The sequence below is a fragment of the Sporobolomyces koalae genome (genome assembly GCF_050403365.1).
Source record: "Sporobolomyces koalae JCM15063 DNA, S_koalae_JCM15063T_v1_ctg44, whole genome shotgun sequence".
Classification (NCBI taxonomy): domain Eukaryota; kingdom Fungi; phylum Basidiomycota; class Microbotryomycetes; order Sporidiobolales; family Sporidiobolaceae; genus Sporobolomyces; species Sporobolomyces koalae.
In genome coordinates, this window is record NW_027481727.1 from 58472 (window position 1) to 81617 (window position 23146).

The 23146-nt window shown below is 53.4% G+C and overlaps 9 protein-coding genes across 9 annotated transcripts; 5 read left to right on the plus strand and 4 right to left on the minus strand.

The window, feature by feature from the left end:
* Positions 1 to 248: 248 nt before the first annotated feature.
* Positions 249 to 956, minus strand: JCM15063_004270 (uncharacterized protein; the record flags this gene model as incomplete). The annotated part of the gene is made up of 1 exon (XM_076680737.1): positions 249 to 956. The coding sequence occupies one exon, from the start codon at positions 954 to 956 to the stop codon at positions 249 to 251; it is 708 nt and encodes a 235-aa protein (XP_076532136.1).
* Positions 957 to 1333: 377 nt separating this feature from the next.
* Positions 1334 to 2890, minus strand: JCM15063_004271 (uncharacterized protein; the record flags this gene model as incomplete). The annotated part of the gene is made up of 8 exons (XM_076680738.1): positions 1334 to 1580; positions 1647 to 1735; positions 1811 to 1925; positions 1983 to 2109; positions 2180 to 2337; positions 2409 to 2602; positions 2667 to 2761; positions 2836 to 2890. 8 exons carry the CDS (start codon positions 2888 to 2890, stop codon positions 1334 to 1336), a joined length of 1080 nt encoding a protein of 359 aa, XP_076532137.1.
* An 855-nt stretch (positions 2891 to 3745) lies between these two features.
* On the plus strand, positions 3746 to 5873 carry JCM15063_004272 (uncharacterized protein; the record flags this gene model as incomplete). Its single annotated transcript, XM_076680739.1, has 8 exons — positions 3746 to 3872; positions 3941 to 4193; positions 4269 to 4392; positions 4465 to 4576; positions 4643 to 5111; positions 5179 to 5352; positions 5420 to 5551; positions 5615 to 5873. The coding sequence occupies 8 exons, from the start codon at positions 3746 to 3748 to the stop codon at positions 5871 to 5873; spliced, it is 1650 nt and encodes a 549-aa protein (XP_076532138.1).
* Positions 5874 to 6159: 286 nt separating this feature from the next.
* Positions 6160 to 8587, minus strand: BRF1 (transcription factor TFIIIB subunit BRF1; the record flags this gene model as incomplete). Its single annotated transcript, XM_076680740.1, has 6 exons — positions 6160 to 6645; positions 6726 to 6775; positions 6844 to 7924; positions 8001 to 8206; positions 8275 to 8346; positions 8410 to 8587. 6 exons carry the CDS (start codon positions 8585 to 8587, stop codon positions 6160 to 6162), a joined length of 2073 nt encoding a protein of 690 aa, XP_076532139.1.
* Positions 8588 to 9831: 1244 nt separating this feature from the next.
* Positions 9832 to 11733, plus strand: JCM15063_004274 (uncharacterized protein; the record flags this gene model as incomplete). Its single annotated transcript, XM_076680741.1, has 4 exons — positions 9832 to 10175; positions 10244 to 10386; positions 10454 to 10538; positions 10596 to 11733. The coding sequence occupies 4 exons, from the start codon at positions 9832 to 9834 to the stop codon at positions 11731 to 11733; spliced, it is 1710 nt and encodes a 569-aa protein (XP_076532140.1).
* A 117-nt stretch (positions 11734 to 11850) lies between these two features.
* BMT2 (25S rRNA (adenine2142-N1)-methyltransferase) lies at positions 11851 to 13388 on the minus strand (the record flags this gene model as incomplete). Its single annotated transcript, XM_076680742.1, has 4 exons — positions 11851 to 12644; positions 12739 to 12778; positions 12851 to 13287; positions 13364 to 13388. The coding sequence occupies 4 exons, from the start codon at positions 13386 to 13388 to the stop codon at positions 11851 to 11853; spliced, it is 1296 nt and encodes a 431-aa protein (XP_076532141.1).
* A 133-nt stretch (positions 13389 to 13521) lies between these two features.
* SRP101 (signal recognition particle receptor subunit alpha) lies at positions 13522 to 16183 on the plus strand (the record flags this gene model as incomplete). Its single annotated transcript, XM_076680743.1, has 9 exons — positions 13522 to 13544; positions 13602 to 14010; positions 14094 to 14184; positions 14261 to 14423; positions 14486 to 15444; positions 15515 to 15600; positions 15689 to 15900; positions 15958 to 15979; positions 16055 to 16183. 9 exons carry the CDS (start codon positions 13522 to 13524, stop codon positions 16181 to 16183), a joined length of 2094 nt encoding a protein of 697 aa, XP_076532142.1.
* A 297-nt stretch (positions 16184 to 16480) lies between these two features.
* JCM15063_004277 (uncharacterized protein) lies at positions 16481 to 19419 on the plus strand (the record flags this gene model as incomplete). Its single annotated transcript, XM_076680744.1, has 9 exons — positions 16481 to 16822; positions 16888 to 17085; positions 17226 to 17538; positions 17607 to 18127; positions 18198 to 18617; positions 18695 to 18705; positions 18772 to 18896; positions 18972 to 18999; positions 19077 to 19419. 9 exons carry the CDS (start codon positions 16481 to 16483, stop codon positions 19417 to 19419), a joined length of 2301 nt encoding a protein of 766 aa, XP_076532143.1.
* Positions 19420 to 19741: 322 nt separating this feature from the next.
* JCM15063_004278 (MDR family MFS transporter) lies at positions 19742 to 22427 on the plus strand (the record flags this gene model as incomplete). Its single annotated transcript, XM_076680745.1, has 14 exons — positions 19742 to 20002; positions 20082 to 20181; positions 20248 to 20454; positions 20558 to 20630; positions 20699 to 20715; positions 20797 to 20842; positions 20907 to 21084; positions 21151 to 21358; positions 21426 to 21440; positions 21504 to 21612; positions 21683 to 21785; positions 21844 to 21916; positions 21983 to 22199; positions 22265 to 22427. The coding sequence occupies 14 exons, from the start codon at positions 19742 to 19744 to the stop codon at positions 22425 to 22427; spliced, it is 1770 nt and encodes a 589-aa protein (XP_076532144.1).
* Positions 22428 to 23146: the final 719 nt, after the last annotated feature.

Genomic DNA, 23146 nt, shown 5'->3' on the forward strand with positions numbered 1-23146 from the left:
TCGAATTTCTTGCCTCACGACTCGTCGATGTAGGCAAAGGCGATCAATTCAAACGGTCGACGGTGACCGACGCAAACCGCCGACCGATTTCTTCGCGAGGGTGATCTCGTACGCTCGACTCTTGGACTCGCTCCCCAGGTCGCCAGCCTCGACACTGATAAATAAACGCTTCGTCCCCGATCCTTCTTCCTTCTTGCGGAACGAGTTGTCGCTTGGAGGTGACAGATGAGGTTCTATACTTGCTCTTGTCACGCTTCTGCTGATTGCCGGGTTTCACGCAGCGTGAGGCTGAGTTCGAGGTCTTGGTTCTTGGCTGTCTTGCGTGGTTGCCTTTCGGCGAGGATCCGAGAGATGACGGCTTTTGGCGACGGCTTCGATTTGGTATCAAGGGGTACGGCGAAGTTGACGACGACGTCCCAAGACTGAGGAAGGGACGCAAGGATGCCGAAAACCAGGATGGAATCCGAGACTGGCTCGTCAATCGCCGCGATACTCTCCGCCGCGTCGACCAGCTTCATGAAGTGCTCTGCAAGATTGTCGCCATTCTTGTATTTTGTCCTGAAGAGTCGAGAGAATAACACTTGAGAATCCCCTAGACCCTTGGGCTTGTATATCCTCTCAAGCGTATCCCAAGCCTCCTTGACGCTATCCGTCGACATGATGAAGGAGATGTGCGCCGTCGTGATCGCCATCGTTAGCATGACCATGGCGATCGAGTTTCGCCGTTCCCAGTCTTTGGCCCCTGACGAGTTGTCGGTGGTCGTGCCGTCCTTTGCCGTTGAGCGTACCGGCTCGGGCTTCGGTTCGGTTCCCTCGACGATTCTCCAGAGGTTCTTCGACTTGAAGTGCAACCTCATCAGCCGCGCCCACTTGGTGTAGTCAAGCATTCCATCAAGTTTCGGCAGCGGGGGGATATCGAGTCCGAATAGTGAAATGTCGACGTATTCTGAGCTCATGACTTCTTGCGCGAGAGTGGTAGACCGAGAGCGGTGTTCAAGTGGGGTGTACGGAGACGAGAGAGTCGCGCGGCATGATGAACAAGGCTGACAGATCATGCGCCACGTCAACATTAATAATCACAATCCTTCTCAGACCGTTCCCCTTAGAAAGAGAGAGATCATTTCATCAAGCGTGCAAGCTCTTGTCAAGCGTTCAACGATCAAGCGTACAATCGTGTTTCCTCAATTTGTCATCCCCTTCTCTTGGCCCCTTTCGTATGCCGGTCGAGTCGTCCTGGCTCTGACCTCCTCAGTATCGACCATACATCCACCAAGGTCTGTACACCCATTCGTCCCGGTCCAGGTCTGGATCATCCCTGAATGGACTATAGCTCCTAGTCGTACTCGTACTCGTCGGACTCGCAGAGGCAATCACATCCGCACCAGCATCGCTCCTCAAACTCGTCCTCAGACGGGTCGAGACGTATGACTTCGATGAGAGCTTTCAATTGCGGTCCGACGTTCGAAGTCCATGCGCGGTCTGTGAGTGGCCTTGCACAGTCGACGAGTTTGTGCTGCTCAAACCTCTTAGACCACAAGTCGTAGGAATGGTAACCGTCAAGGAGAAGTCGACGTTTGATTCTGTCGTAAGAAACCGAGGCTTATTTAGTGGGAAGACCCAGGGAGCGAGACGAGGAAGCTACTTACTCGGTGAAACGGTCAGCACGAACGTCGTTTTTCCTCAAAGCCTCGAGTGTGGCTGCCTTCGAGAGCCATGCGTCCAAAATCTTGACATCCTGGCAAAAGGTGGCATGAAGGTTCTAAGCTTATTCCTCAGTTTCGAAGCAAGCCGCGAAAGAATCCAAGCTGACCTGCTCTCGTAGATCTTGGATTTTCGCTTGAGCAAAGGCCCATTTTTGAAATGAACCTTGAGGCAACTGGAGTTCCGGATTGTCGGGATTTGAAAAGATTGCACAGGCATAATCGCTGCGAATCGAAACCGGTTCCAGATCAGAAAACCGAATGTTCAGCAGCAAAGCTTACCGGTCGGTCTCGATATCGCAAAGCTTGACGCCGTCAGAGACGACTGTAGGAGGTGCGTGTTGGGCCGTCTGAGGGAAGCGAGCGTGAAGATCCTCCGAGATTTGGCTCAGATCGGGCTGATAGTAGCCTGGTGCAGTGATGAGCCAGCGTCAACATCGATGAGAGGAACTTTGGTGTCAGATTGTTTCTCAACGCACGGTAGCCAAAGCGATCGTGTCGGGCCAAACGTGGCGCGTACGGATTGTACTCTTTGCGAGCGGCCTGACTCAGGTGCACGAACTTGTTCTTCTTGCAGCTGGCGCAGATTCGCGCGCGAAGGTAAGAGTCGAGTTTGCCGCCGCTTTTGCTCGTACAGCTAAAATGCACCATGCGGAAGTAAACTGATCCGCCTTCATTTTCAAAGAGTCCAAGGCGCACGCAACTCACAGGTAGCAGTTCTTGGAGAAGAGGAGTGCCGCGTATGAGAGATCGTCCATCGGCAAGGCAAGCTCGGAGATCTTGTTGCGCAAGCGAGCCTGTTTGAAGAGGGTCGAGGCACTGGGCTGAGTGAGCATGGCGCGAATGCTCCTGCACGATCTCGAGAGCGCAAACAGATCGGAAAAATCCAGATACGTGCAGATCTGATACAGTGAGAGTCAGTTTAAACGGATTGCAGGCGATCGAGATAGCGAGAGATTGGTTCACCTCCCAGACGAGGTCCAGCGGGAGGTTCAAGACAGGTTTGAACGCTCGCGTCTTCTTTTTCGTACGCTTTGCGCTCTTGCCATGACTGGAACGCCCTGAGCAAGCAGACGCTGCAACGAGATCATTAGCGTTCCGAACGCGGTAACGCGTCATCGATAGCTGGACATACTCTCGTTCGTGGGGTCGTAGTCTTTGTCCGAGTTTTTGCGTTTCTTGGGAGGCATTGGTGTGGCTGTCGTGGCCTCGTACGAAGAGAGGGGTCAAGAGCCGAGAGCGATTCGCGATCAATCCACAATTTGCTTGCGCCGCGACATATGCTTGACTTGAGTGTCAAAATTGTTGCAGCCAATCTACAGCAGCTTATCAGTCGCTCGAACGAAGCGTCGACCATGTGCAGTCGATACACACTCGCTTCTTTCGCTTCCGCCTGTTCCCTGCTTCATCCGTCACACCGGAGCATACGCGACCTCCACCGATCTATGACGACGAGCACCAGAAGCCCTGCTGTCACGATCGCTGGATTCTGGGAGTCGGTTTACCCAAAACGATCGCTTCATGATTTCGGTCGAGTCTCAATCGCAGGAGCCTGCTCGTCACGCTTGCACCGCTCAGTCCCGCGACACCCGTTTCGAGCTTACTCCACACTGGCACCCATTCATACCTCGCCGTATGTCTGCTCGCAGGGCTTGGATACAGAGCTAGACGTTGCATCCACGCCCTTTCGCTCGCACGAGGTCTGTGCAGCCGAAACCTTGTTCAACCTCTCGAACATCGCATCCTCTGCAAACTCTATCGATTTCCTTTGTAGCGATATTGAGACAAAGGTGCTTGATGGTCAGCGAGGCAAGACGGAGCATCCCGAAACTTTGTTTGGCTTCGACGGCGTGAGCGGTCAAACTTCCCTTTGTTTCGTGCGAAACTTTATTTTCCCCTTCCCCTTGTTTCGATATGTCGCTTCGACCTTCGTCAGATGGAGACGAGGTGCTGATACCCGCGCTTCGACCTGGCCGCACCGACCATAAAATCGCAGCTCAACTTGACCCTCCTTCTCTTTCCTTTCTTCTTGTCAGTTCCTACCAATGCTTTCGACCAAACGACTTCTCGCTCTCCTCGCTTCTCTCGGCTACTTCGTCGTCTGTGATGCCGCCGCTACCGTGTGGAACCCGATCGTCCAGACCTCGAAGGGACAAGTCGTAGGCGTACAAGGTTTGTTCTCAATCGCGTTGCTCAGTGCTTGCTGTTAAAGGGGTCGCTGAAATCAGTGATTTTCCCAGGTGCGGACGCAAGGCGCTATATGCTCCCTTATGCGAAAGCCCCCGTCGGGTCGCTCCGTTTTCAACGCCCACAAGCAGTCGACCGTTTCAACGGGTCCGTTTTTCCAATTGAAATCTTGCAGATCCAAGCTAACCACGCTTTCGTGGCAAGCAGCACGTTTGACGGGACTCGGCTACCACCAGCCTGCCTGCAGGCTGATCAACGGTCGGGACAGCTTGACGCATCAACTTCCGAAGACTGCCTATACATGAAGTTGGTCCTTCCATTCTTCAAACTCCGAGCTCGATGGCGGAGAGATCAATCTGACGGTCTGTCGCATTGTTGCAGTGTCTACACCCCTCCCGCAAACTTGCCGGACGCTGAGCTTCCTGTGCTCGTCTGGGTCCACGGCGGATCCTTCACGAGTGGCAGCATTGCCGCGCTTGACGGCTCGAAGCTCGCTCGCAGTCAAGTGAGATCTCCCTTCGTTCTGTCACTCAGTCCTCCGACCTTGGACTGATCGCGGTCGTCTACTTTACAACAGAACATGATCGTCGTCACAGTCCAATACCGCCTTGGCCTCTTTGGCTGGCTCAAGCTGAACCGCTGGGATATCGAGGGCAACTATGGTTTGCGCGACGTTATCATGGCGCTTGGTAAGCCTCGAGGATTCTACATTTTACGAAGTCGAGCGAGACACTAAGCTCGGTTGTCTGCAACAGAAGCTGTGCAGAAGGATATCAAAGGATTTGGAGGTGATCCGACCCGGGTCACTCTCGCCGGTCATAGCTCTGGCGCTCAGATGGTTCAAGCACTCCTCGCCGCTCCATCTGCCACTTCGCTCTTCCATCGAGCCATTCTTCACTCGGCTCCACTCGATTACGCACCCCAGTCGCCTTCCCTCGCCGCCAGCGTTGGAAGCATTCTTGTCAACCAGAACCTCAAGGCTCGTGTCAAGTCGCAGATCCTCCCGGGAGGCCTCAAATCCGATAACGATCTCATCATTGCTCAGAGCGTTCTGCTCCAAAAAGCAGCCCTGGGCGGGATCGCGGACATTCCGCAGGCAGAGCCTTTCAATGTTGTTCTTGACGGGGACCTCGTCACCGGTAATGGCCGTGACATTGTTGCGAGCGGCAAGCAAATCATCTACACGACGATGAAAGACGAGGCTTGCAACGCTGTCGAGGCTGGGTAAGCTGGGAACTCATCTGCGCAACACCAGGAAGCAGGAGATTGATTTGTGCCTCCTGAACAACAGCACTTTTGCGGCTGGATACTTGGACATTGCTGCCGATGATTTCTCAGGACTTGTGAAGCTCTCCTACCCGAAGCGAGGAGATGCGATCATCGATTCGAAGCTCTACCAGCCCTCGAGCGACGATGAAGCTGTTATCGCGGAAGACCTTGTCGATCTCACTACTGACTTTGTCTGGTTCGTCCAATTGTCTCGACACGACGTCTTCTGCGACGGTTTAACTCACGTCTTTCCGCTATTACAGGGTTTGCCCCAATCAGCAAACGGCGCTATCAGCTGCTTCAAAGTCGACCGTTTATCTCGGCAAATTCGATCTTGGCATTCAAGCCACATCGAACCGATACTCTAAGCTATGTACCACCAAAGTCGGTCACGAGTAAGTTTCACATTGACCTTGTCCCAATCGCGAGTCACGATTGAAATTTCGATGCATTATCAGGGACGATATCGCCGTTGTTTTCAATACTCCATCCTCCGAGCTTTCTTCAGCTCAGACTGCTCTTGTCAAAGAAGTTCAGACCCGCTGGGGTGAATTTGCTCGCTCCGGGAAACCCGACGGTCGCGGCTACTCGGCTTGGCCTGCGCTTTCCGCAACCGAAGGAATTAAGGTTCTCGAGCTTGGCAGTACCACGACTGGCGGTAGCTCGCTCGCGACCTCCCAACGCACCGACACTTGCGCGTTCTACGCTTCTCTTTGAAAGCTTGCCAACTCAATCTCTATCGTCCCGAAAGTATACCCATGTTCCGTACCGTCAAGCTTTTTTTTTCCGCATCTCTAGCATCCGGTTCCACAACCATGGAACCATTCATTTGAACTCTCTGAAATCGTGACTCGTCTCTATCTTGCATGTCTCTGCTGCTGCGAGAGCCTCCGTAACACGCGAAACCGTTCAGACAGAGTCAGGTAAAATTAGCAACAGAAAGTGATCGCACAGCGGAACATTCTAAGAAAACAGCAAGCACGGCAACCCAAATCCCAATCCGTTACACTTCGTCGTAACCATCGGCCCAGCCGTCGTCCTGGTTCATCGATCCAAACTGGCTTCCCCAAGCATTGTCCTCGTCACCTGCAGGTTCGTGTTCCTCCTCCTCTTCATCCTCGTAATGGTCTCTACCGCTGGCGGGAGGACTTCCAGCACCGCTCACGCTCGGAGCTCGACTTGAAGCCCTCGAACCGAACGTCGGAATCGGAACCGCGATCGGTGTTCCCTTTTTCGAAATGCCTCTCCTCTTTCTCCGTTTCGAACCGTAACTCTGTCCAATCAACATATCTTCGGCATCCGATCCTTCCTCATCGTCCGATCCGGCGTAGGTTGAACCCGCTTCTGAACCTCCTTTGTCGAGCAACCGTTTGATCGCGTCGTAGTTGATCTTTTTCGAGAACTTTTTCTTCTCGAGCATGAGTTTGGTCGCGTCGGCGGCAGTGGTGCCAGTCGCGTTCGCCGAGTCTTTCGGTTTCGTGCGTTTGCGCTGACAGAGGAGACCGCAATCGCGAAGTCAGTTCCTTCCGAGCGATTTCTCGCGATAGGTAAAGAAGGAATAAAACACACAGGACGCTTGCTAACAGGGCGCAATTCACCATCTGGGCCCGTTTGCTTGTCTGTTCAAGACAGAAACGAACACCATCACTAAGATGAAACCGTAGGGAGCAGGAGAAAGGTGACTGACCAGCAAGTTCCCGCAAGTAATCTTTGTTCGTTTCCATCCATACCCTCCTCTTCATCTCGACCTCTTCTTCCGTCAGGATAAACGCATCGAGCTCGTCCTCATCGAGATCATCCAATCTCTCGCTCTGGTCGAACGCGATCCCGGTTGTAATGTTCTTCAATGCTCGCGCTTTCTCGAGTTGCTCTTCGTCACGGTGATCGAGCTCGGCAGTGAGTTCGGCGAATTTGGCAAGGGGCGCAGAAATCTCTTCCGTTACGGCCTGGTCGATTTCGGGAGGATCAGGTAGATCGTCTGGGTTGGTCTCTGCCTCGTCCTCTGGCGGCTCTTCAAGTTGATCGTCAGAAGACAGGTGTTGCTGGTTCTTGTGCGCAGGCGGCTGCGACATAGGTCGAGGTTCGAGCAAGGCTACTTTTTCGTCAGATCTCTTGCGTTTGCCGAGTGGTTTCGTCGACGGAGTTGGGGGTGGGAGCATATCGCCTTCTCGCTCGTGTTCCGTAGTTCCGTCTTCTGCTTCTACCCCATCATCTTCGACTGCTCGATCTGCGAGCTCCTTGAATGCACGAGCACCAGCGATGCTTTCGGATTCGCTGACATCCGTCATAACGCTGTCTTCGCGGTCCCCTCGCTCTCTCGCTCGACGCGTCTTCTCCTCCTTCTTGATGCCTTCGAGGAACGCTGGAGGATCGGCCGTTTCATCCAACCAGACACTCCTGAAATCCTCGATCGTGAGACTTCCACTCGCAGTCTCCTTGAACTCTGCCAATCGCTTGCGAAGCGTGACGTCGGCAATTTTGACCACCTGCACAACTTCCTCGATCGTCCTCCTGAAATTGTTCATCCTCGCGGCGAGCAAGAGACATGCTCCACAAATTCCGGAAGGTCTGCGACCGACTTGCATCCAGTCTCGACCCATGCGATGTACGAGTCGAGTTGCATCGAGAGCGACTTTTTGCGTCTCGTCGCCAAAGTCGAGGAGGGCTGCGAAGCGGGTGATGTAGATCGCGGGGTCGATGACACTGCACGAGATGGAGAGGGTCTTCTTGAGCTTGAGGAAAGTCGATCCGAGAACAAAGACATTGATCTGCAGTGCCGGCGCGCGAGAGAAGTCAAAATCGACGTGTGCTGGAATGCGCAGAAAAAGTCTCGAAAACACGAACCTCGAGCAAATCGGAAAAGTCGATCAGCATTTGAGTACCATTGTTCTGCCGCACGGCTGCGTAGAGGCACGCAGCTGCCACGTATTGCGTTCGGCGACCTTTGGTGAACCCAAAGTTGACGGCTAGGTTGAAAAATCGAGTCGCAACGTTCTGCATATGTTCTCCAAGGTTGAGACCGTGTGCAAGTTCTTGTACGCGTCGACGACCTGTTGCCGAACTTGGCAATGAGTGCAACGTCTCATCGGGAATGGACAGATGGAAAAAGGCAGGTCACCATTCGCAAGGGTTTGTTCTCTCGACTCTTGACTTTGACCTTGACGGTAGCCGGCCGGTGCGCGCGCTCGAGCTGTTGAGAGGAAAACAAGTCAGAACTGTCCTCGAGGTGACGGGAGAGAGAAAGGAGACTGACTCTGGTCTGCCGCGACGAAACTACCCTGCACCATGGCTGCTCCGGATCCGGTCTCACCGAACGTGACTTCCGACACGATGTTGTTCTCTGTCAAGACCGTTCCGCACTTTGTGCAGACGGTCTGAGCCGTGTCTGCCATTTCCAGGACGGAATCCTCTCCACATGATGTGCAGATCATCGTAGCGTCACGCTATCGCGATGGTTGAAGTCTCGAATCGTAGATGTACGTCTTGTGTCGCGCCTTGTAGCAGCGAGGACTTGCCTAGAAGTTGTGGTGTGCCGAGCGAGTTTGTTTGTCGCGGGAAAAGTGAAAGATAGGGGTCCCGTATGTGCCGAGACAATCGGTTGCTCGTGAACCTGGCGTGTCCTCGAGAAGACTGCACAAGGGCGTATACGAGGGGCACGGCAGCTTCAAAGTGGCTTGAGCGGCAGCACGTGGGATAAGGAGATCAACAATCGCCTCGCCTCGTCCAGCGCTTCGATCCTGCTTCCTCTCCGTCACTCCATTCATACAGCGCGCATAGGATTCTCAGTAACTCGTCCAGCTGCTCTTGAGCTTTACAGAGCAGGCCTCGATCTCAACGCGCGGGTTACTTCCCTCGCTGGTTCGCGACGCGCGCTCGCATTCGCGTTCCGCCCCGGCACCATCACACGCTCGTGCAAGTACTGCCATCGGCGCAGGTCAGACCGATACCTAATGACTCTTTGTGTGTTGTTGGACGCGCGCCTCAATTGTGCTCGCGCGAACAGGCTGCTCGCAGCCAATGCTGGTGTCCCATCTCGGATCCCACTGCTCCGGAATCTCCCAAGACCCTTGCGAAATCGTATGGCTTTTCATGTTTGCGTCGTCTCTCGTTCCGCTCGGAGTCCCTGCTTGTTCCCCATTTGATGTGCTCTCAGCGCTCTCATACTTGCTCGAAGACCGTCGCGCATTAGGCTGCAAATCTCGGCTCGAGCTCGTCTCTCTACTGTACATACATGCAGTAGCGGGACCTCCCGAGCGGTACAGGCCGGGATCTGGAAAAGTATTGCCGCATTTCCCGTTCATTTCCTGCCATACCGGATCCGTGATTAGGCCGATGCTCTTTTCGTACTACTGTACTTCTCCACATTGCAGGCAGGCGCCAATCCCTCACAGGAATCGAGGAATGCAAGAAAACACTTTGCGACAAGCCTTCCCAAATCCAAATCGAGATTTCGATCGAGCTCGAAGGCGCCCCACTTCCTTGGTGCGACTTCGATTCGTGAGCTGGCCTGCTGATCCTCCCTTCAAGGGTCGCACCGTCCTCGTGCGGACGAATGTAAAGAGGAATCCGTGAGGGCGGACGCCGGATGGACGGAACGAAGCGCAGACGAGCGATCAATCATTTGATTCATTTGCGCGGTGCCTGTAAGTGTCGTCTGTCGATCCCCCGCCTCGAGATGAAGTCTCGCCAGGCGGGGCAAGTTTGGCAATCCAGGCTTGTGACCGAAAAAACAGAACCCGCTTGCTCGATTCCCGTGTTCGGCTTCAACCACTTTGACGACTCACGGGCATTGCAGCGACTCAGCGACGTCGCTGACCACACGAGCGAGGCAGACGGCGAGGACGCGATGGCGCTAGGTCCGAATGCGTTCGCAGACAAGCTTCTCGACGCTTTGCCCGACCTCCCAGCTGGCGAGAACCCGTATCACTTCCTATCGCAGCAACTCACGGCCCAATTACTGCCGACACTACCGCCTTCAGCTGCTGGACAGCTGTACTTCCTGGCGGCATTGTACGGCTTGTAAGCACGATCGACCGCACCGACCCGGGATAAACCCCGTTGTTGACATTGCCCTTTTCTCGACGCAGGGCGGGCATCCTCATCTTCATCTCGCAATGTATTCGATTCAGAAAGGGAATTGTGTGGCTGTATCGGTGGCAATCCGAGTACCGGATAATTCGACCACACGCAACCTTGTCCTGGACGACCCTAGCGCTGCCCGTCGTCGCTCGTGAGTTTCTCAACAAGTTCGGCTCTCTCGATTCATGACTGAACAAACGGGCTATCCTTGGCAACAGTCTTTGAAATTTTGATTGCCAGGATCCTTCAGCTCGCACAAGGCCATCCGAAGCGCGATTTCGGATATTTCCTCCTTCTAGTATGGTGCGTCTATTCCCACATTATTCTTTCTGTCCGTCCTGACGATTCGGTGTCGCTCAGGGGTAGTGCCTGGATTGCCGGTGCAGTCGCGACATGGTCGTTTGTCGCTTCCTTCATCGTACACCTACACACGAGTGGCTCGCGCCAGCCTCCTAGCCTCAAATGGTCCTTCGTGACGAACGCAGTTGGAATTGGGGCACCAGTCGTCTATTCTTCGATCCTGCTCACTTTGGGCATCCTCGCCGGTCGGCGATACCACGACGGACAGACCACCCTAGACGACATCAATACGATCCTGGCCGAGGCGGCACAGAACTGGACACCAGATGCTACCAACCTCACGAACGAGCTCGCGCCCGTCCTGCCTCTGCTCAATGTGCTGGTCGAACAGATCTCGCAGTTTGTACGGTGGTGGCGCGCGGTGTTCTTGTTCTACTTGATCACCGCCTTGTTGCTACTCGTCTGTATCGGCCCCGTCTCGTATTTCTACTTGACCAACCTCAAACGAACGATGAACCGCACCTCGCGCGAGATTCACGAAACCTCACTTGGCACGAACCGACCTCGACGACAAATCCAACACACGTGGTGGTTCCTCGTCTCACTTGGTACCGTCTTCTCGCTCCTCGCAACCATGTTCTTCGTCATTTCGCTGTTTGCGTACCTCGAGCCCTACTCGATGCGCAACGCACGGACGTTCCAGGGTATCATCTTCACGCCACTGTGGTCATTCGGTACGCTCGGATTCCTGTGTGCCGTCTTGCTCGTGTTTCGAGCGATCGAAGCGCAGGAAGTCGAAGACAAGCGCAACCGGCGAAACAAGGCGAACGGCAAAGGTTCTTCCGACGACACGACGAGCGGATGTTGGTCTGCGATTTGGAGTGGATCGGGAGTAGGAGGAGGCACGAGTCGAAGCAGTCAACCGCAAATTCGACCCGAAACGAAGGAACAAGTCAATACGAAAGAGGTTGCAGGATCTCCCGTTGTCAGTCTGAGGGACCTCTTGACGAGGAGGTTCAGGGGCCCTACAGAATCTGGCATCGACGAGGATGCGGCTACCCGATCTGTCGGAATCGGGTCAAGCGTGGTCGTCCGGGTCGAGGTCGAAGTGTCCGAAGATACCGGCCAAGACGACGATGACGACGAAAAGGTGATCAAGCCAGTAGACAGACTGCGGTACAAAGAAGCAGTCCCGTAGATATCGTATCATTATAATATTTATCCATGTTGTTATCATTGCAAGTGCGAGAAATGGAGAACTGCATGGCGAACATAGTCATGCGGATCAAGATAACAGGGTCTGGTGATGCAAAGCTCAATCCTCAAAGACCGTCTTCTTGCCCTTGACGGGTTTAGACTTTTTCGCCTTCTTCTTCTTCTGCTCGTCGCCTGTACCTTCGACTGCGTCCTCCTTGATTGCCTCTGCGGGTGCATTTGTTGATTCGTCCGCCTTTCTCTTCTTGTTCTTGTTTGCTTTCGGACCCTTCTGCGTCTCCGCCGCCGGTTCGTCCTCTGATTTTCGCTTATTCGACGCGGGTGTCTCCCCCGCCGTCGTTGTTGCCCCGCCTTCTGCTTCCTTTCCAACGACTTCTGCTTCAACTTCGACTGCGACCCCCTTCTCGACCTCTTCTTCCGGTTTGACGACGATACAGAAATTATTGCGTTCTACCCCACGACGTACTTCCTCCCGTTTCCACACTTGGCCATCTCCGTACCTCGCCTTCGTCGAACTCTGATCGATCTCGCGCAAGAACCAATGAGTCAACTTGCTCGAATCGTGAGTCGCAACGACCTCCCAGTTTGTACTCTTGAGGATCTCTCGGAAATGTTTGTGAGTCAAGTACCTCGAGTTGGTGAGGCACGGCAACGGGAGGACGATGTAGAGGTATCCCGGAGATTCACGTTTGAGGTGATCGTGCGCACGCAACAGGAAGTGACCTCGGTTCACGAGTGAACCTTCGAAATTCATGACGAGGGACAATGACACGACATCGTAGGCTTCGAGTTCGGAACTGGGTCGAGCGAGATCGAAAAAGTTGGACTTGAGGACGTGAGATGCTTGTGGGTTGAGGTCGATCGAGGTCGTGTCGATCCAGGATTCGGAAGCGTCTGACAGGAAAAAGGGTAGCACGATTGAGAGACAGTTTTGAGTGAGAACGAATTTTGACCGTGAAAGGGAACAAAGCCGAGAGTTTCAACGCACAGGCAGTTCCCGCAATCGCACCGACATCCAACAGCTTCAACTGGAGGACGTGCGAGGTAGATTCAGTGCCGTCGTCGGGAGAAGAAACAGGGGAAACGAGAACGCGGCGAACCTTTCTCCGTTCTTTCGGTTTCGGCCACACCTTGGTTCCGTCTTCAAGGATGGTCGGTTCGACTTTCTCCTTCTCTTTCCCTTTGGGATCGAGTGCCACCTTGAACTGTTTCAGCTGCTTGATCAACCATTTGCTCGTTTCTCCCCCTCGTTGCTTGTCCGCACCATGCAGACTCGCCGCTTGGTACATCTTCAACCCTCCCAGCTCTTCCTGCCTCTCGAGGATTTTCACACGCTCTTCCTCGGTCGTTTGAGGCGATTTCAATTGTTTCTCGAGTGCGTGAAACTCTCGGATCAAGGCCGTCTTGTCGGCGCGGTCTTTGGGAACGGTCGCTGGGTCGACTTCGACGTTCGGAGTTGATGGGGCATCTTTCGACTTTTTGTTCTTGGTCAGGAACGCAGGTTTGTTCTTGGTTCGGGAAGCCTTGCGATCGACCGCTGCGAGAAGAGGGAAAGAGAAAAGTTAGCAAAGAGGGGGAACGACTGGACCGCAACTAAAGGTCGATCAGCGGACCGTAGGCATTGTTTGTGTGCGGCATGGTGGTCAGAAGCTTGGGTGCGCTTGATGGGGCGAGCGGACGAGATGTCTGCGGACGAGGCTTGATGGAGATTCGAGATGAAAATATTCCCCCACGTGATCTGTTTCTCCTCCACTCGTTTTCCGCTTGCAACATGCTCGACCACTTCACAATCCTGTGAGTTCCTCGAGTCGGGACAACTTTGAACTTGCTGACTCGTCACACGCGATGCAGAACCCTAGGCGGAGTCGTGCTGTGGAGTCGCTCGTTCACCACTTCGCCGTCTCCGGTCGACGCCCTCATCCGAGAGGCTCTCATCGAAGAACGCGCATCGACCGCGCTGAGTTCGACCAACATCTCGCGGTACGACAAGGACCAATCGACCGTGTTGTACTCGTTCGAGAACTCGCTCGCGCTCGAACTCGTGTTTGTCGTGTCGTACCAACGCATCCTGAACCTCGCGTATCCAACTCAACTCGTCACCCAGGCCAAACACGTGTTTGTGAAGCACCATGCCGCAACCGTTCAAGCGTTGAAATCCGACATGACGACGGGCGCGAGTCAAGTCGCGTTCGAGTGGACCGGTTGGGCTCAGCAATTTGACCAGCTCTTGCGAGAACTCGAGAGCCAAGAAGCGATTCAGGTGAGCAGACTACTTCCATATCTGTTCATTTCCCTCTTGTGGTAAAACAGAACAAAATTGATCACTTGCGAGATTTCCTTCAGACCAAGCGATCGAAACCGAGAACTTCAGCCGCAGCCGCTTCGCCCCGCCAAGTCGATATCGACCTATCAGCCGAATCGACGCCGTCAGAGAGTACGACAAAACTCGTCATACTTTTGCCTGTCTCGCTCTAGGTATATTGACACAATTCTTGTTAATGACTGCACAGCCCCGAATCCTTCTGTTCCGGATGCATCGACCGGATCACCCGATGCGCAGACAATAGCGCGCAACATTGCCGCTCTCAAGGCCCGTCAGAAAGCCGCAGCACGGTCATCGAGGTCTGCCAAGAGGAGCAGCGGGACGGATACGGACAGCAACGCAGGATCAGAGTAAACTTGCGTACCCCTGCCACACCAGACAGGACAAAACGCTGACTCATCTTGAAAACCAGATCTGATGCATCTGCGTCTTCTCCGATCAAACCCAAGAAAGGACCAACAAAATCGGCAACGAAATGGGCAGACTCGCCCCTCTCGGCTGCCGATCTCGCAGCGTACGACTACTCTTCATCATCGACTACACCCATGCAAGACTCTGTCGACGCTTCGAGTCTCGTTTCGAAAGCAGCACTAGGTACACGGGACGAACAGAGCGGCATGTACGAAGTGGCAGATTACGCAGTAGCTTCAACTGACGGAGACGACGACGACGATGAGGTTGAACCTGCGACTGCAGCATCTTCGTCTTTCGCTTCGTTCTTCTCTCGACTCTCACTCTCGTCTGGTTCGACCGCATCGAAAACTCTGACGAAATCCGACCTCGCTCCGATCCTGCAACAAATGCAATCTCACCTCACGGCCAAGAACGTTGCGGCACCGATCAGTCAAAAACTTGTCGAATCAGTTGGGTTGTCATTGGAAGGGAAATCCCTCGAATCGACTTCGGTACTGGGATTGAGAAACCGAGCGATCAAACGTCAAGTTCGAGAAGCGTTCGAACTCGCGTTGACCAAAGTGTTGACTCCGAAAACTTCTACCGACCTCTTGTTGGAAATTCAAAGGAAACGTCAACGTACGAACCTCGGGTCGACAACGACGACGAGAAGTTCGAAACTTGCGACGACGGCGACTAGTCGAGGAGGAGATCCATATGCGATCACGTTTGTCGGAGTCAACGGAGTGGGCAAATCGACCAACTTGTCCAAAGTCGCGTTCTGGTTGTTGCAGAACCACCTCAAAGTGCTGATCGCGGCATGTGACACGTTCCGGAGTGGAGCGGTTGAACAGTTGCGCGTACACGTACGCAATTTGGGTAAACTCGATGCAGGTCAAGCAGGGGGACAAGTCGAACTGTTTGAGAAAGGGTATGGAAAAGACGCGGCAGGAATCGCCAAAGATGCTCTCACATATGGTGCGTTTCTTGGCTTGACATGTTTTCTTGCATTTGGCTGACAACGTTTTGAGGGGGTGGGAACAAACAGCGAAACAAAACGATTTCGATGTCGTCTTGATCGACACGGCCGGTCGAATGCAAGACAATGAACCCCTCATGAGAGCACTCGCCAAGGTAGATAAACGCCCCAATTGTCATGCTGGTGCTGAAACAACTTGGAAAACTGACGCGAGCTTCTTTTTTTTTGGATTCGATCTCGTAGCTGATCAGTGTTAATCAACCAGACAAGATCATTTTCGTCGGAGAAGCGCTCGTCGGTAACGAAGCGGTCGATCAGTTGACCAAGTTTGATCAGAGTCTCAAGAATTTCTCTGCATCTGGAGGAACGGGGAGTGGTATGATCACCAGGTCAGGTGGAGGAGGTGGAGGGGAACGGAAAGAGGCGAGAGGGATCGATGGCATGATCCTGACCAAGTGAGTCTATGTTCACTTTCAAGAGGAAGACTCGTACTCATTACCATTGATGAAAAGGTTCGATACGATCGACGACAAGGTGAGTAACTTGTTAATTGTCATACCCCTCGGCGCTCGTTTGACTGAGATTGTTTTTCCCGCGTGCGTGTTGCAGGTTGGAGCAGCATTGTCGATGACTTATACGACCGGACAACCAATCTATTTCGTCGGATGCGGTCAAACCTACTCGGACCTGAGGATGCTCCGAGTCGGTCACATTGTTCAGGCTCTCTTGCAGGACTAATTGGGGACAGTTGACCTTTTAGACACGAGATTTGGTCTCGCGAACGACACAAGTTCAACGCCGTAATTCACTAGGGATGAAATGCAGTTTTATATATGTTGTATTATGGACATACTCAGGTGTTACGGGCAGCGAAAACGCAATGGAAGCTCAGAACGGATCACAGAAGCCGTACCCCAGATCTTCCGCGGACCGGGAAATGTCTCATATCGCAAGCTAAATCCGCTCTTGCCAAGTCTCGCGACTCGCTCAACACTATCGACCAGAAGAAAGCGCATTGGGGTACGGCTCGAAGCAATGTCTGCAGCAGCGTTGCTCTCGCTGTACGTCACGGTCGACACGACTCGAGCGCTGCTAGTCTTTGGCGCGTTGCATTCCGGCGTCGAACTATCGCCCTCGGCTCTCACATTCGGCAGCGAAATCCTCAAGCTCACCGTCGCGATTGGAGGTGTCGTGTATTATGGAGGATCGCGGTTCCTCCTGTCGAGCAAGACGGCGAACGAGTCATGGTTCAACTACTCGAAACCGTACCTGCGGTTCGCGATCCCGGCTGCCCTGTACGGGACGAACAACGTCCTGTACTTGACCGGCCTCAAGATCACGAGTCCTGCTCTCTTGCACGTATGCGTCTTGTCCAAAGTGAGTCGGTTTCCTCTCTCTTTGCCGGTGGCTCTGGAAACTCATGATTTCGGCTGCCGGATAAGCTACCTCTGACTGCGCTGCTGCATCACATCGTAATCAAGAAGAGACGGTCTCGACCGATGTGGATCTCGCTCGCAGTTCTTACCACCGGTCTCATCGTCGCCGGGTCCCCAGAAGCGCTCTGGGACCCTTCACAACGAGGCTCGATCCGATTCAGCGACATGATCAGTGGTCCGGTGATAGGCTTGACCGTCGGAGTCGTCAGTGCTTGTTCAAGCGTGTATACAGAGTTGGCACTCAAAGAGGATATTGGGTTCTGGCAAGCGCAGGCGAGTTCTTCCCTTTCTCCCTTCGCTTGCTTGTAAAACACCCTGTATCTAATCAAACGTGAGCTGTGCAGACGTACCTATACTTCTGGGGGATGGCATTCGCAGGTTTTGCAGCGATAGTCTCGTCATGGCGATCACCCGCGATGGAATCATCCTCGACGATCGCTTCTCTGCCAGCATTCTCCCTCGTCGCGATCGTGACCGCTGCAACTGGATTGGTGGTCGCGCTCATACTGCGCCAGAAGGACAACCTCGTCAAGCTGGTTGGGAGCAGTCTGTGCATTACGACCGTGTTTGTCCTCCAGCACCTGTTCTTCCCCGTCACGGATGGGCTCGACTTTCGGACGACGTTCGGTATCGGAATACTGACTCTCGCAACCTGGAGTGAGTCATTTTTGGTTCAGCGTGCATCGTTGCCAGATCGGTACTGAGAAACGTTTGCCTTCTGCTAGCTTACAATCACTACAAAGGGATCGGGGACGATTCGTCACGATCTGCAACCGAGCCGGTCCGCGATTACGTCGAGCTATCGACTTCGGACGATTCGTCACCTCTGATGAACAGCAAAGATGGTCTTCCAGCTTCGTCCCAGGTCCCGGATACGCCTTCTTCGTCCTTCTCGACAACTACCCCGGTCATGCCTCTTGCGTCTTCCTCGACTCCTGATCTGTATACCCCGACTCCAACTCGGTTGGCGATTGGAATTGCATTCGTGTTGGTGATCGCATCGCTCGCATCTCTACAAAACAATGTCTCGACGGACAAACGCACGTTGAGGGATGTCAAGGACTTCTTCACCGACAAACGACTCGCAGCTGCAAGTTGGACGAGAGCGGGAGAGAACGAGGATCTCGACTGCGTGGTCAGGACTAGGCAAACCTTGGTCGACGAGAAGGATTGGCAAACTGATCCGGATGCCGTGTTGGCCAATTCGGGATGTCACATTTATCCTCTTCCAGACGACGGACTTGCGGTATGTCTCTCACTCTACTCTGTCGTCTCGTAGCGGGAACGACACGCTGATGGCGAGATTGAACGATTAGACGCACCTCTTCTGGTCGGGCAAGTGGAGAACTCCTACGTTTTCTCTCGCGACCGATTCCTGGCTTGCGACCCAACCCTCGGTCAACAACAATCGCCTCATCTGGTGGTACGAAGCCCCGAATCCTCCCCCTGAATCCTTTGTCTCGCATTACACCTCGCCGACATCTCCGTACCGCTCGATCGTCAAATTCGAGCAGTTCAACGAGTCCATGTCGGAAGGAACGTGCTTGCACGACATGAAGGAATGGAAAGACCTCGAGTACCGGAGAGAAGTCGAGATGCCAAGCATGACGAGGAAAGATTTGATCAAACTCCTCTTGTTGAACAAGTATGGTGGGATCTGGCTCGATCCCGATGTCATCGTGTTGAAAGATTTGAAAGAGGTGGTCCGAACTGGACCGAGTATCATTGTCGAGAATGTGAGGAACCATCTTCACCCTTCTTGCTCCTGCCGTGGCTTGACTGCCGACTGACTTTCGACTCTTTCTGGCTGCAGGAATTTGTCGAGTGCGTTTGCCGAGCAAACCTCTTGCGCCGATAGTTGATCACGAGCTGATCGTCTGTACTTTGCAGCAACGCCATTATGGTAGCAGGACCAAGTTGGGGCAGCGCCGGGACCAAGATGCTCGAAACGGCGTGCGAACTGCCATTCGGAACGAACGAGATCATGCAGAAATTTCCGGGACTTCGACTGAAAGGTACAGCTAGAAACACATGCCTCGGATCTATTGATCAGTGAATGACTGACACATCTGATAATGACTTCGACACAGCTGGACCCGCTGCGCTTTACAGCGAAGGGTATGTTTTGCTATCTGCCTTTCCCGTATTTCTTCCCCATTCACAAAGATCTGACTGTGGCTCCTCGAACGATTCAGTGTCAGTCGATTGTGCACCCAGGAGGGCTGTGGGCTGTCTTCGCTTCCTCGAGATTGGCTCTTGGCGCCATCGACCCTCTCACCCTGTCAACCTCACGCACCCCTCGCCACGACAGAGCTCACGACGAGTTACATGTGGTCGGCTCAGATGCTCGCCAGGATCGACGAAGATCCTTGTTGGGACGAAAATGAAGAGACGTTGATCACTCGAATCAGGAAACGAATCGACGAAGTGCTCAAGGCCAAGATTGATCCGGAACAAGGAGTGTTGCACAACCTAGGTGGCAATTTGTTCCCTCGGGATCGGATACTTGAACCTGCTTCCGAGGATAGCGTAGCTTAGATCATCGGCTCGATTGAGCACACGAACACTGTTTGTATTATCTAACGTTGCCTATGCTTGCATTGTTACTTTCGAAACTTTACAAACCGCATTCTGTCAGCCTCAGCGATTACGTTAATTTGGGTGAGGCAGGCTGAAGATGAGGTTCAACTCAGGAGAGGTTCACAGCCCTGAAATGCCGGCGCAGCCGGATGAGCCGAAAAATGATGCCTTCTTCCTCCACTCTCCGAACAAGCCCTTCGCTTTGCCGTGCGTGTACTTACGCCAGTCACGCCAGTCACAGAACTCGACAACGAGAATGTCTAGTGACTCGCCACCGAGAATGGCCACTTCGAGTCCGACAAAGTCTCTGAAGAACTCGCCAGATCGACCAGGACTTGCCGAACTCGAGCTCGACGTGGTCAAACCGCAACGGAGAGGATCTTTGACCGACTCGACCATCGTAGGCGAACCAGCAGATACAGAGGACAACAAGAGGAATTCAGTCAATGAAAAGGATCCGACTCTTTCGGATGAGGACGCGCAGGAAGCGGTGGCACGGCCACTGACTGGATTGAGGCTGGTGCTGTTGATGGTGGCAATGGTGCGTTCCGAATTTCTCCGCTTTATTCGAACTGCTCATCGCTCAACTTTTGGGTGTTCCTCTAATTTCTTGCCGCCAGCTCCTCGTCGAGTTCCTCGTGGGATTGGAGCAAACGATCGTCGTCTCTGCCACACCCTCCATTTCGAACGATTTTCAGGCATTGCAGGATATCGGATGGTGTAAGTTCGCCCTTCTCGCCTTGTTTCCCTTTCACGAGGAACGCGCTGATTTCGTCTTGTGCTTAGACGGATCGGCATACTTGCTCACCTGTTGCTCGTTCCAACCACTCTATGGTCGAGCATATCAATTCTTCCCACAAAAGTGGTGCTTAGTGACGGCGTTCTCCACGTTCCAAGTCGGAACTTTGATCTGCGCGGTGTCTCAGAACTCGGCGACGTTCATTGCGGGACGAGCGATGCAAGGACTCGGTTACGCAGGTCTGTTCATCGGAAGTGAGTGTTTGATAACCTCATATAGCTTGGCAGGCATTCGCCTGTGAACAGAGGGAACAGACGCCCGAGCCTGAACACTCTGCTGATGGATCCGCCTATTCAGTTCTGTCCATCGCCGCAAACACTTTGCCCATGAGGGTGCAAGCAATCTTTACTTCACTGATGAACGCTTGCTAGTGAGTTGCTACATTTCAACGTTCGCTTTCACCTGATTTCGTGCTCACGAAATCCGAGTCTTTCACAGCGGAACGGGCACGATCGGTATGCATTCCTCCATTTCCTCGCTCAATCTGTTGACACTGACACTAAAACGACATGTTCGAACTCGATTCACTCGATCAGCTGGACCGCTTGTTGGTGGCGCCCTGACTAGCACTATTGGCTGGCGGTGAGTCTCAAGCTGACCTTCTGCGTCTGGCTGCTTCGCTCACTTCCAAGATCTGCTGTTCCAGGTGGTGTTTCTGGATCTGCCTGATTCCGACACCCGCTGTACTCGCCGTCATTTTCCTCTTCTGCAGTCCACCCAAAATCCCTCAGCAGTACTCTGTCAAGGAACGACTGATGAGAATGGACTGGGTTGGAGCAGCGCTACTGCTCAGTTCTACCGTTTGTCTCTTGTTGGCTCTCCAGGTGAGATCCTCTTGCGCTGCCATATGTGCATCTCAGAATGACTGACTCGCATTCTGATGTCATTAGCGAGGAGGAATCACGGAACCGTGGAGCTCGTCCGAAATCATCGGCCTGCTTGTCGGCTTTGTCGTCATTTTTGCAGTCTTTATCGCTTACGAGGCCTGGCTCGGCGATCGCTCGTCGATCAGCATTCGATTGCTCCGCTCGCGCAATCTTGGACTCCTTTCGCTCGGTCCTCAATTCGCGTGCGGAGTCACGTTCTACAGTTTGATCTGTAAGCCACCTCGCCCTTTCCGATGTATTCCTCGGTTTACTGATTCGTGTCTTTTGTGGTACTCTAGACTATATTCCTATTTGTCAGTAGCGCTTGACGACGTGACTTTCTTCCAATTGACCTGACCACAGAGCCTCTTGGACAGATTTCCAAACGGTTCAAGGTTCTTCTCCTTTGCGTTCTGGTATCCAGATGCTCCCGATCATTTTGCTCAACATGTCGAGCGGGATCGGAGCTGGTTGGATCTGCTCCAAGTAAAGAATCTCTTTATCTGGCTATCTTGCCTGTTCCCGACTGACATGGGGTTTTTACCCGCTCTTTCAGGTGGGGTTCGTGGCACTACCCAATGGCGTACGGTCTAGCACTCACTTCCATCGGCGCTGGACTATTCTCGACCATGACCGACGCAACTTCGACTGGAAAATGGGTAAGAGTGCCGTTTCCAAAGATCGCACAGACAATGCTGATCGGTACGATGTGATTAGGTTGGGTATCAAATTATCGCTGGTAGCGGCATGGGAGCGCTTTACATGCTCTCCTTCATCGCATCACAAGTCTGTAAGTCACGCAAAGCACCATGCGGAATGATCAATTCTAATTCCCTCGACTTGGTTGTTCCGACAGTGGCCGAACCCAAAGATCGACCCAAAGCATCCGCGCTAGTGTGCTTCTTCCAGATTTGGAGTGCAACCGTCTCTGTCTCGGCGAGTGAAGCGATTTATCAAAACGCGTTCAAGAACGGTGTCGAGAAAATCGCTGGAGTCGACGCGGTCAAAATCGTCGAATCCGGTGTTTCCGAGTTCAGGCACGTGGTTGCAGCAGAGTATCTTCCTGCTGTCATGTAAGTTTCTTTGACTGTTTCTTTGCGAATTGAGCTTGACACTGACATGTCTACCTTTTGTTTAGTCGCGTTGCCGAGAGGTCGCTCTTCAAGGTGTTTATCGTTTCGGCAGTTTTGGGTGCTTACGGGTTCATCGTCCTCTTCTTCATTCAGTGGAAGAAGATGGCGAAAGAGCCGAAAAAGGACGTTGCCGACGCTCGTGATCAGCGCGACGCGTCTGCAGCTTAGACAATAGAAGGAGGAAAAAAGGGTTGTACTTTTGGTTCTGTATCACGTATTCATTCATTCTTCGCAGGGTTCCCTCATCGTAATATCACGCACAGCATGCACAATATCAAGACGATTTTTTGATTTCGCCCGCTTACCGCTCCCTCACTCGCTCCCTCGCAGAAGCCTAGCACAGGCGCTCTCGCGATTTTTGAGGTGCAAAGTATGACTCCGGACGCGTTTGAGAACCCAGCTGCCATGGGTGCGCGCATACTCCAGAACACGCGGCGCTCAGGCCTCGCGTCCCTTGGCTCTCGCATTTGTTTACCGTTTGCTGCTTTGCTCCGCATACTAGCACGCTAACTCAGCCAAAGTTCGACAGGGAGCTGCCTACGGTGGCCGGCGTCCAGTACATCCAATGCGACGAGGGCGACTGCCGATTCAGGGCGCTTCAACCGTGCTCCCTTTGTTTTCCCACGTATTCTTGCTCTCGATCTTCTTGTTCGTTTTCGCTCTGTCGAGCGTCGAGGCTCATGAACATGCACACGAGCATCGGTATCGCAGGGCAATCCCGCCATGGTCTTCCTCAATTTCAACGATAGTTGGAGAACGGACGCTCGTGGGATCCGCAAGCAAGGGCCGTGAATCGTCGCCGACGCAGAGTCTGTCTCGAACCTATTCAAAAATCGAGAATGGATCGTCTTCGTCGTCCAAGGAACGCACCGGGTCGACCATCTCGG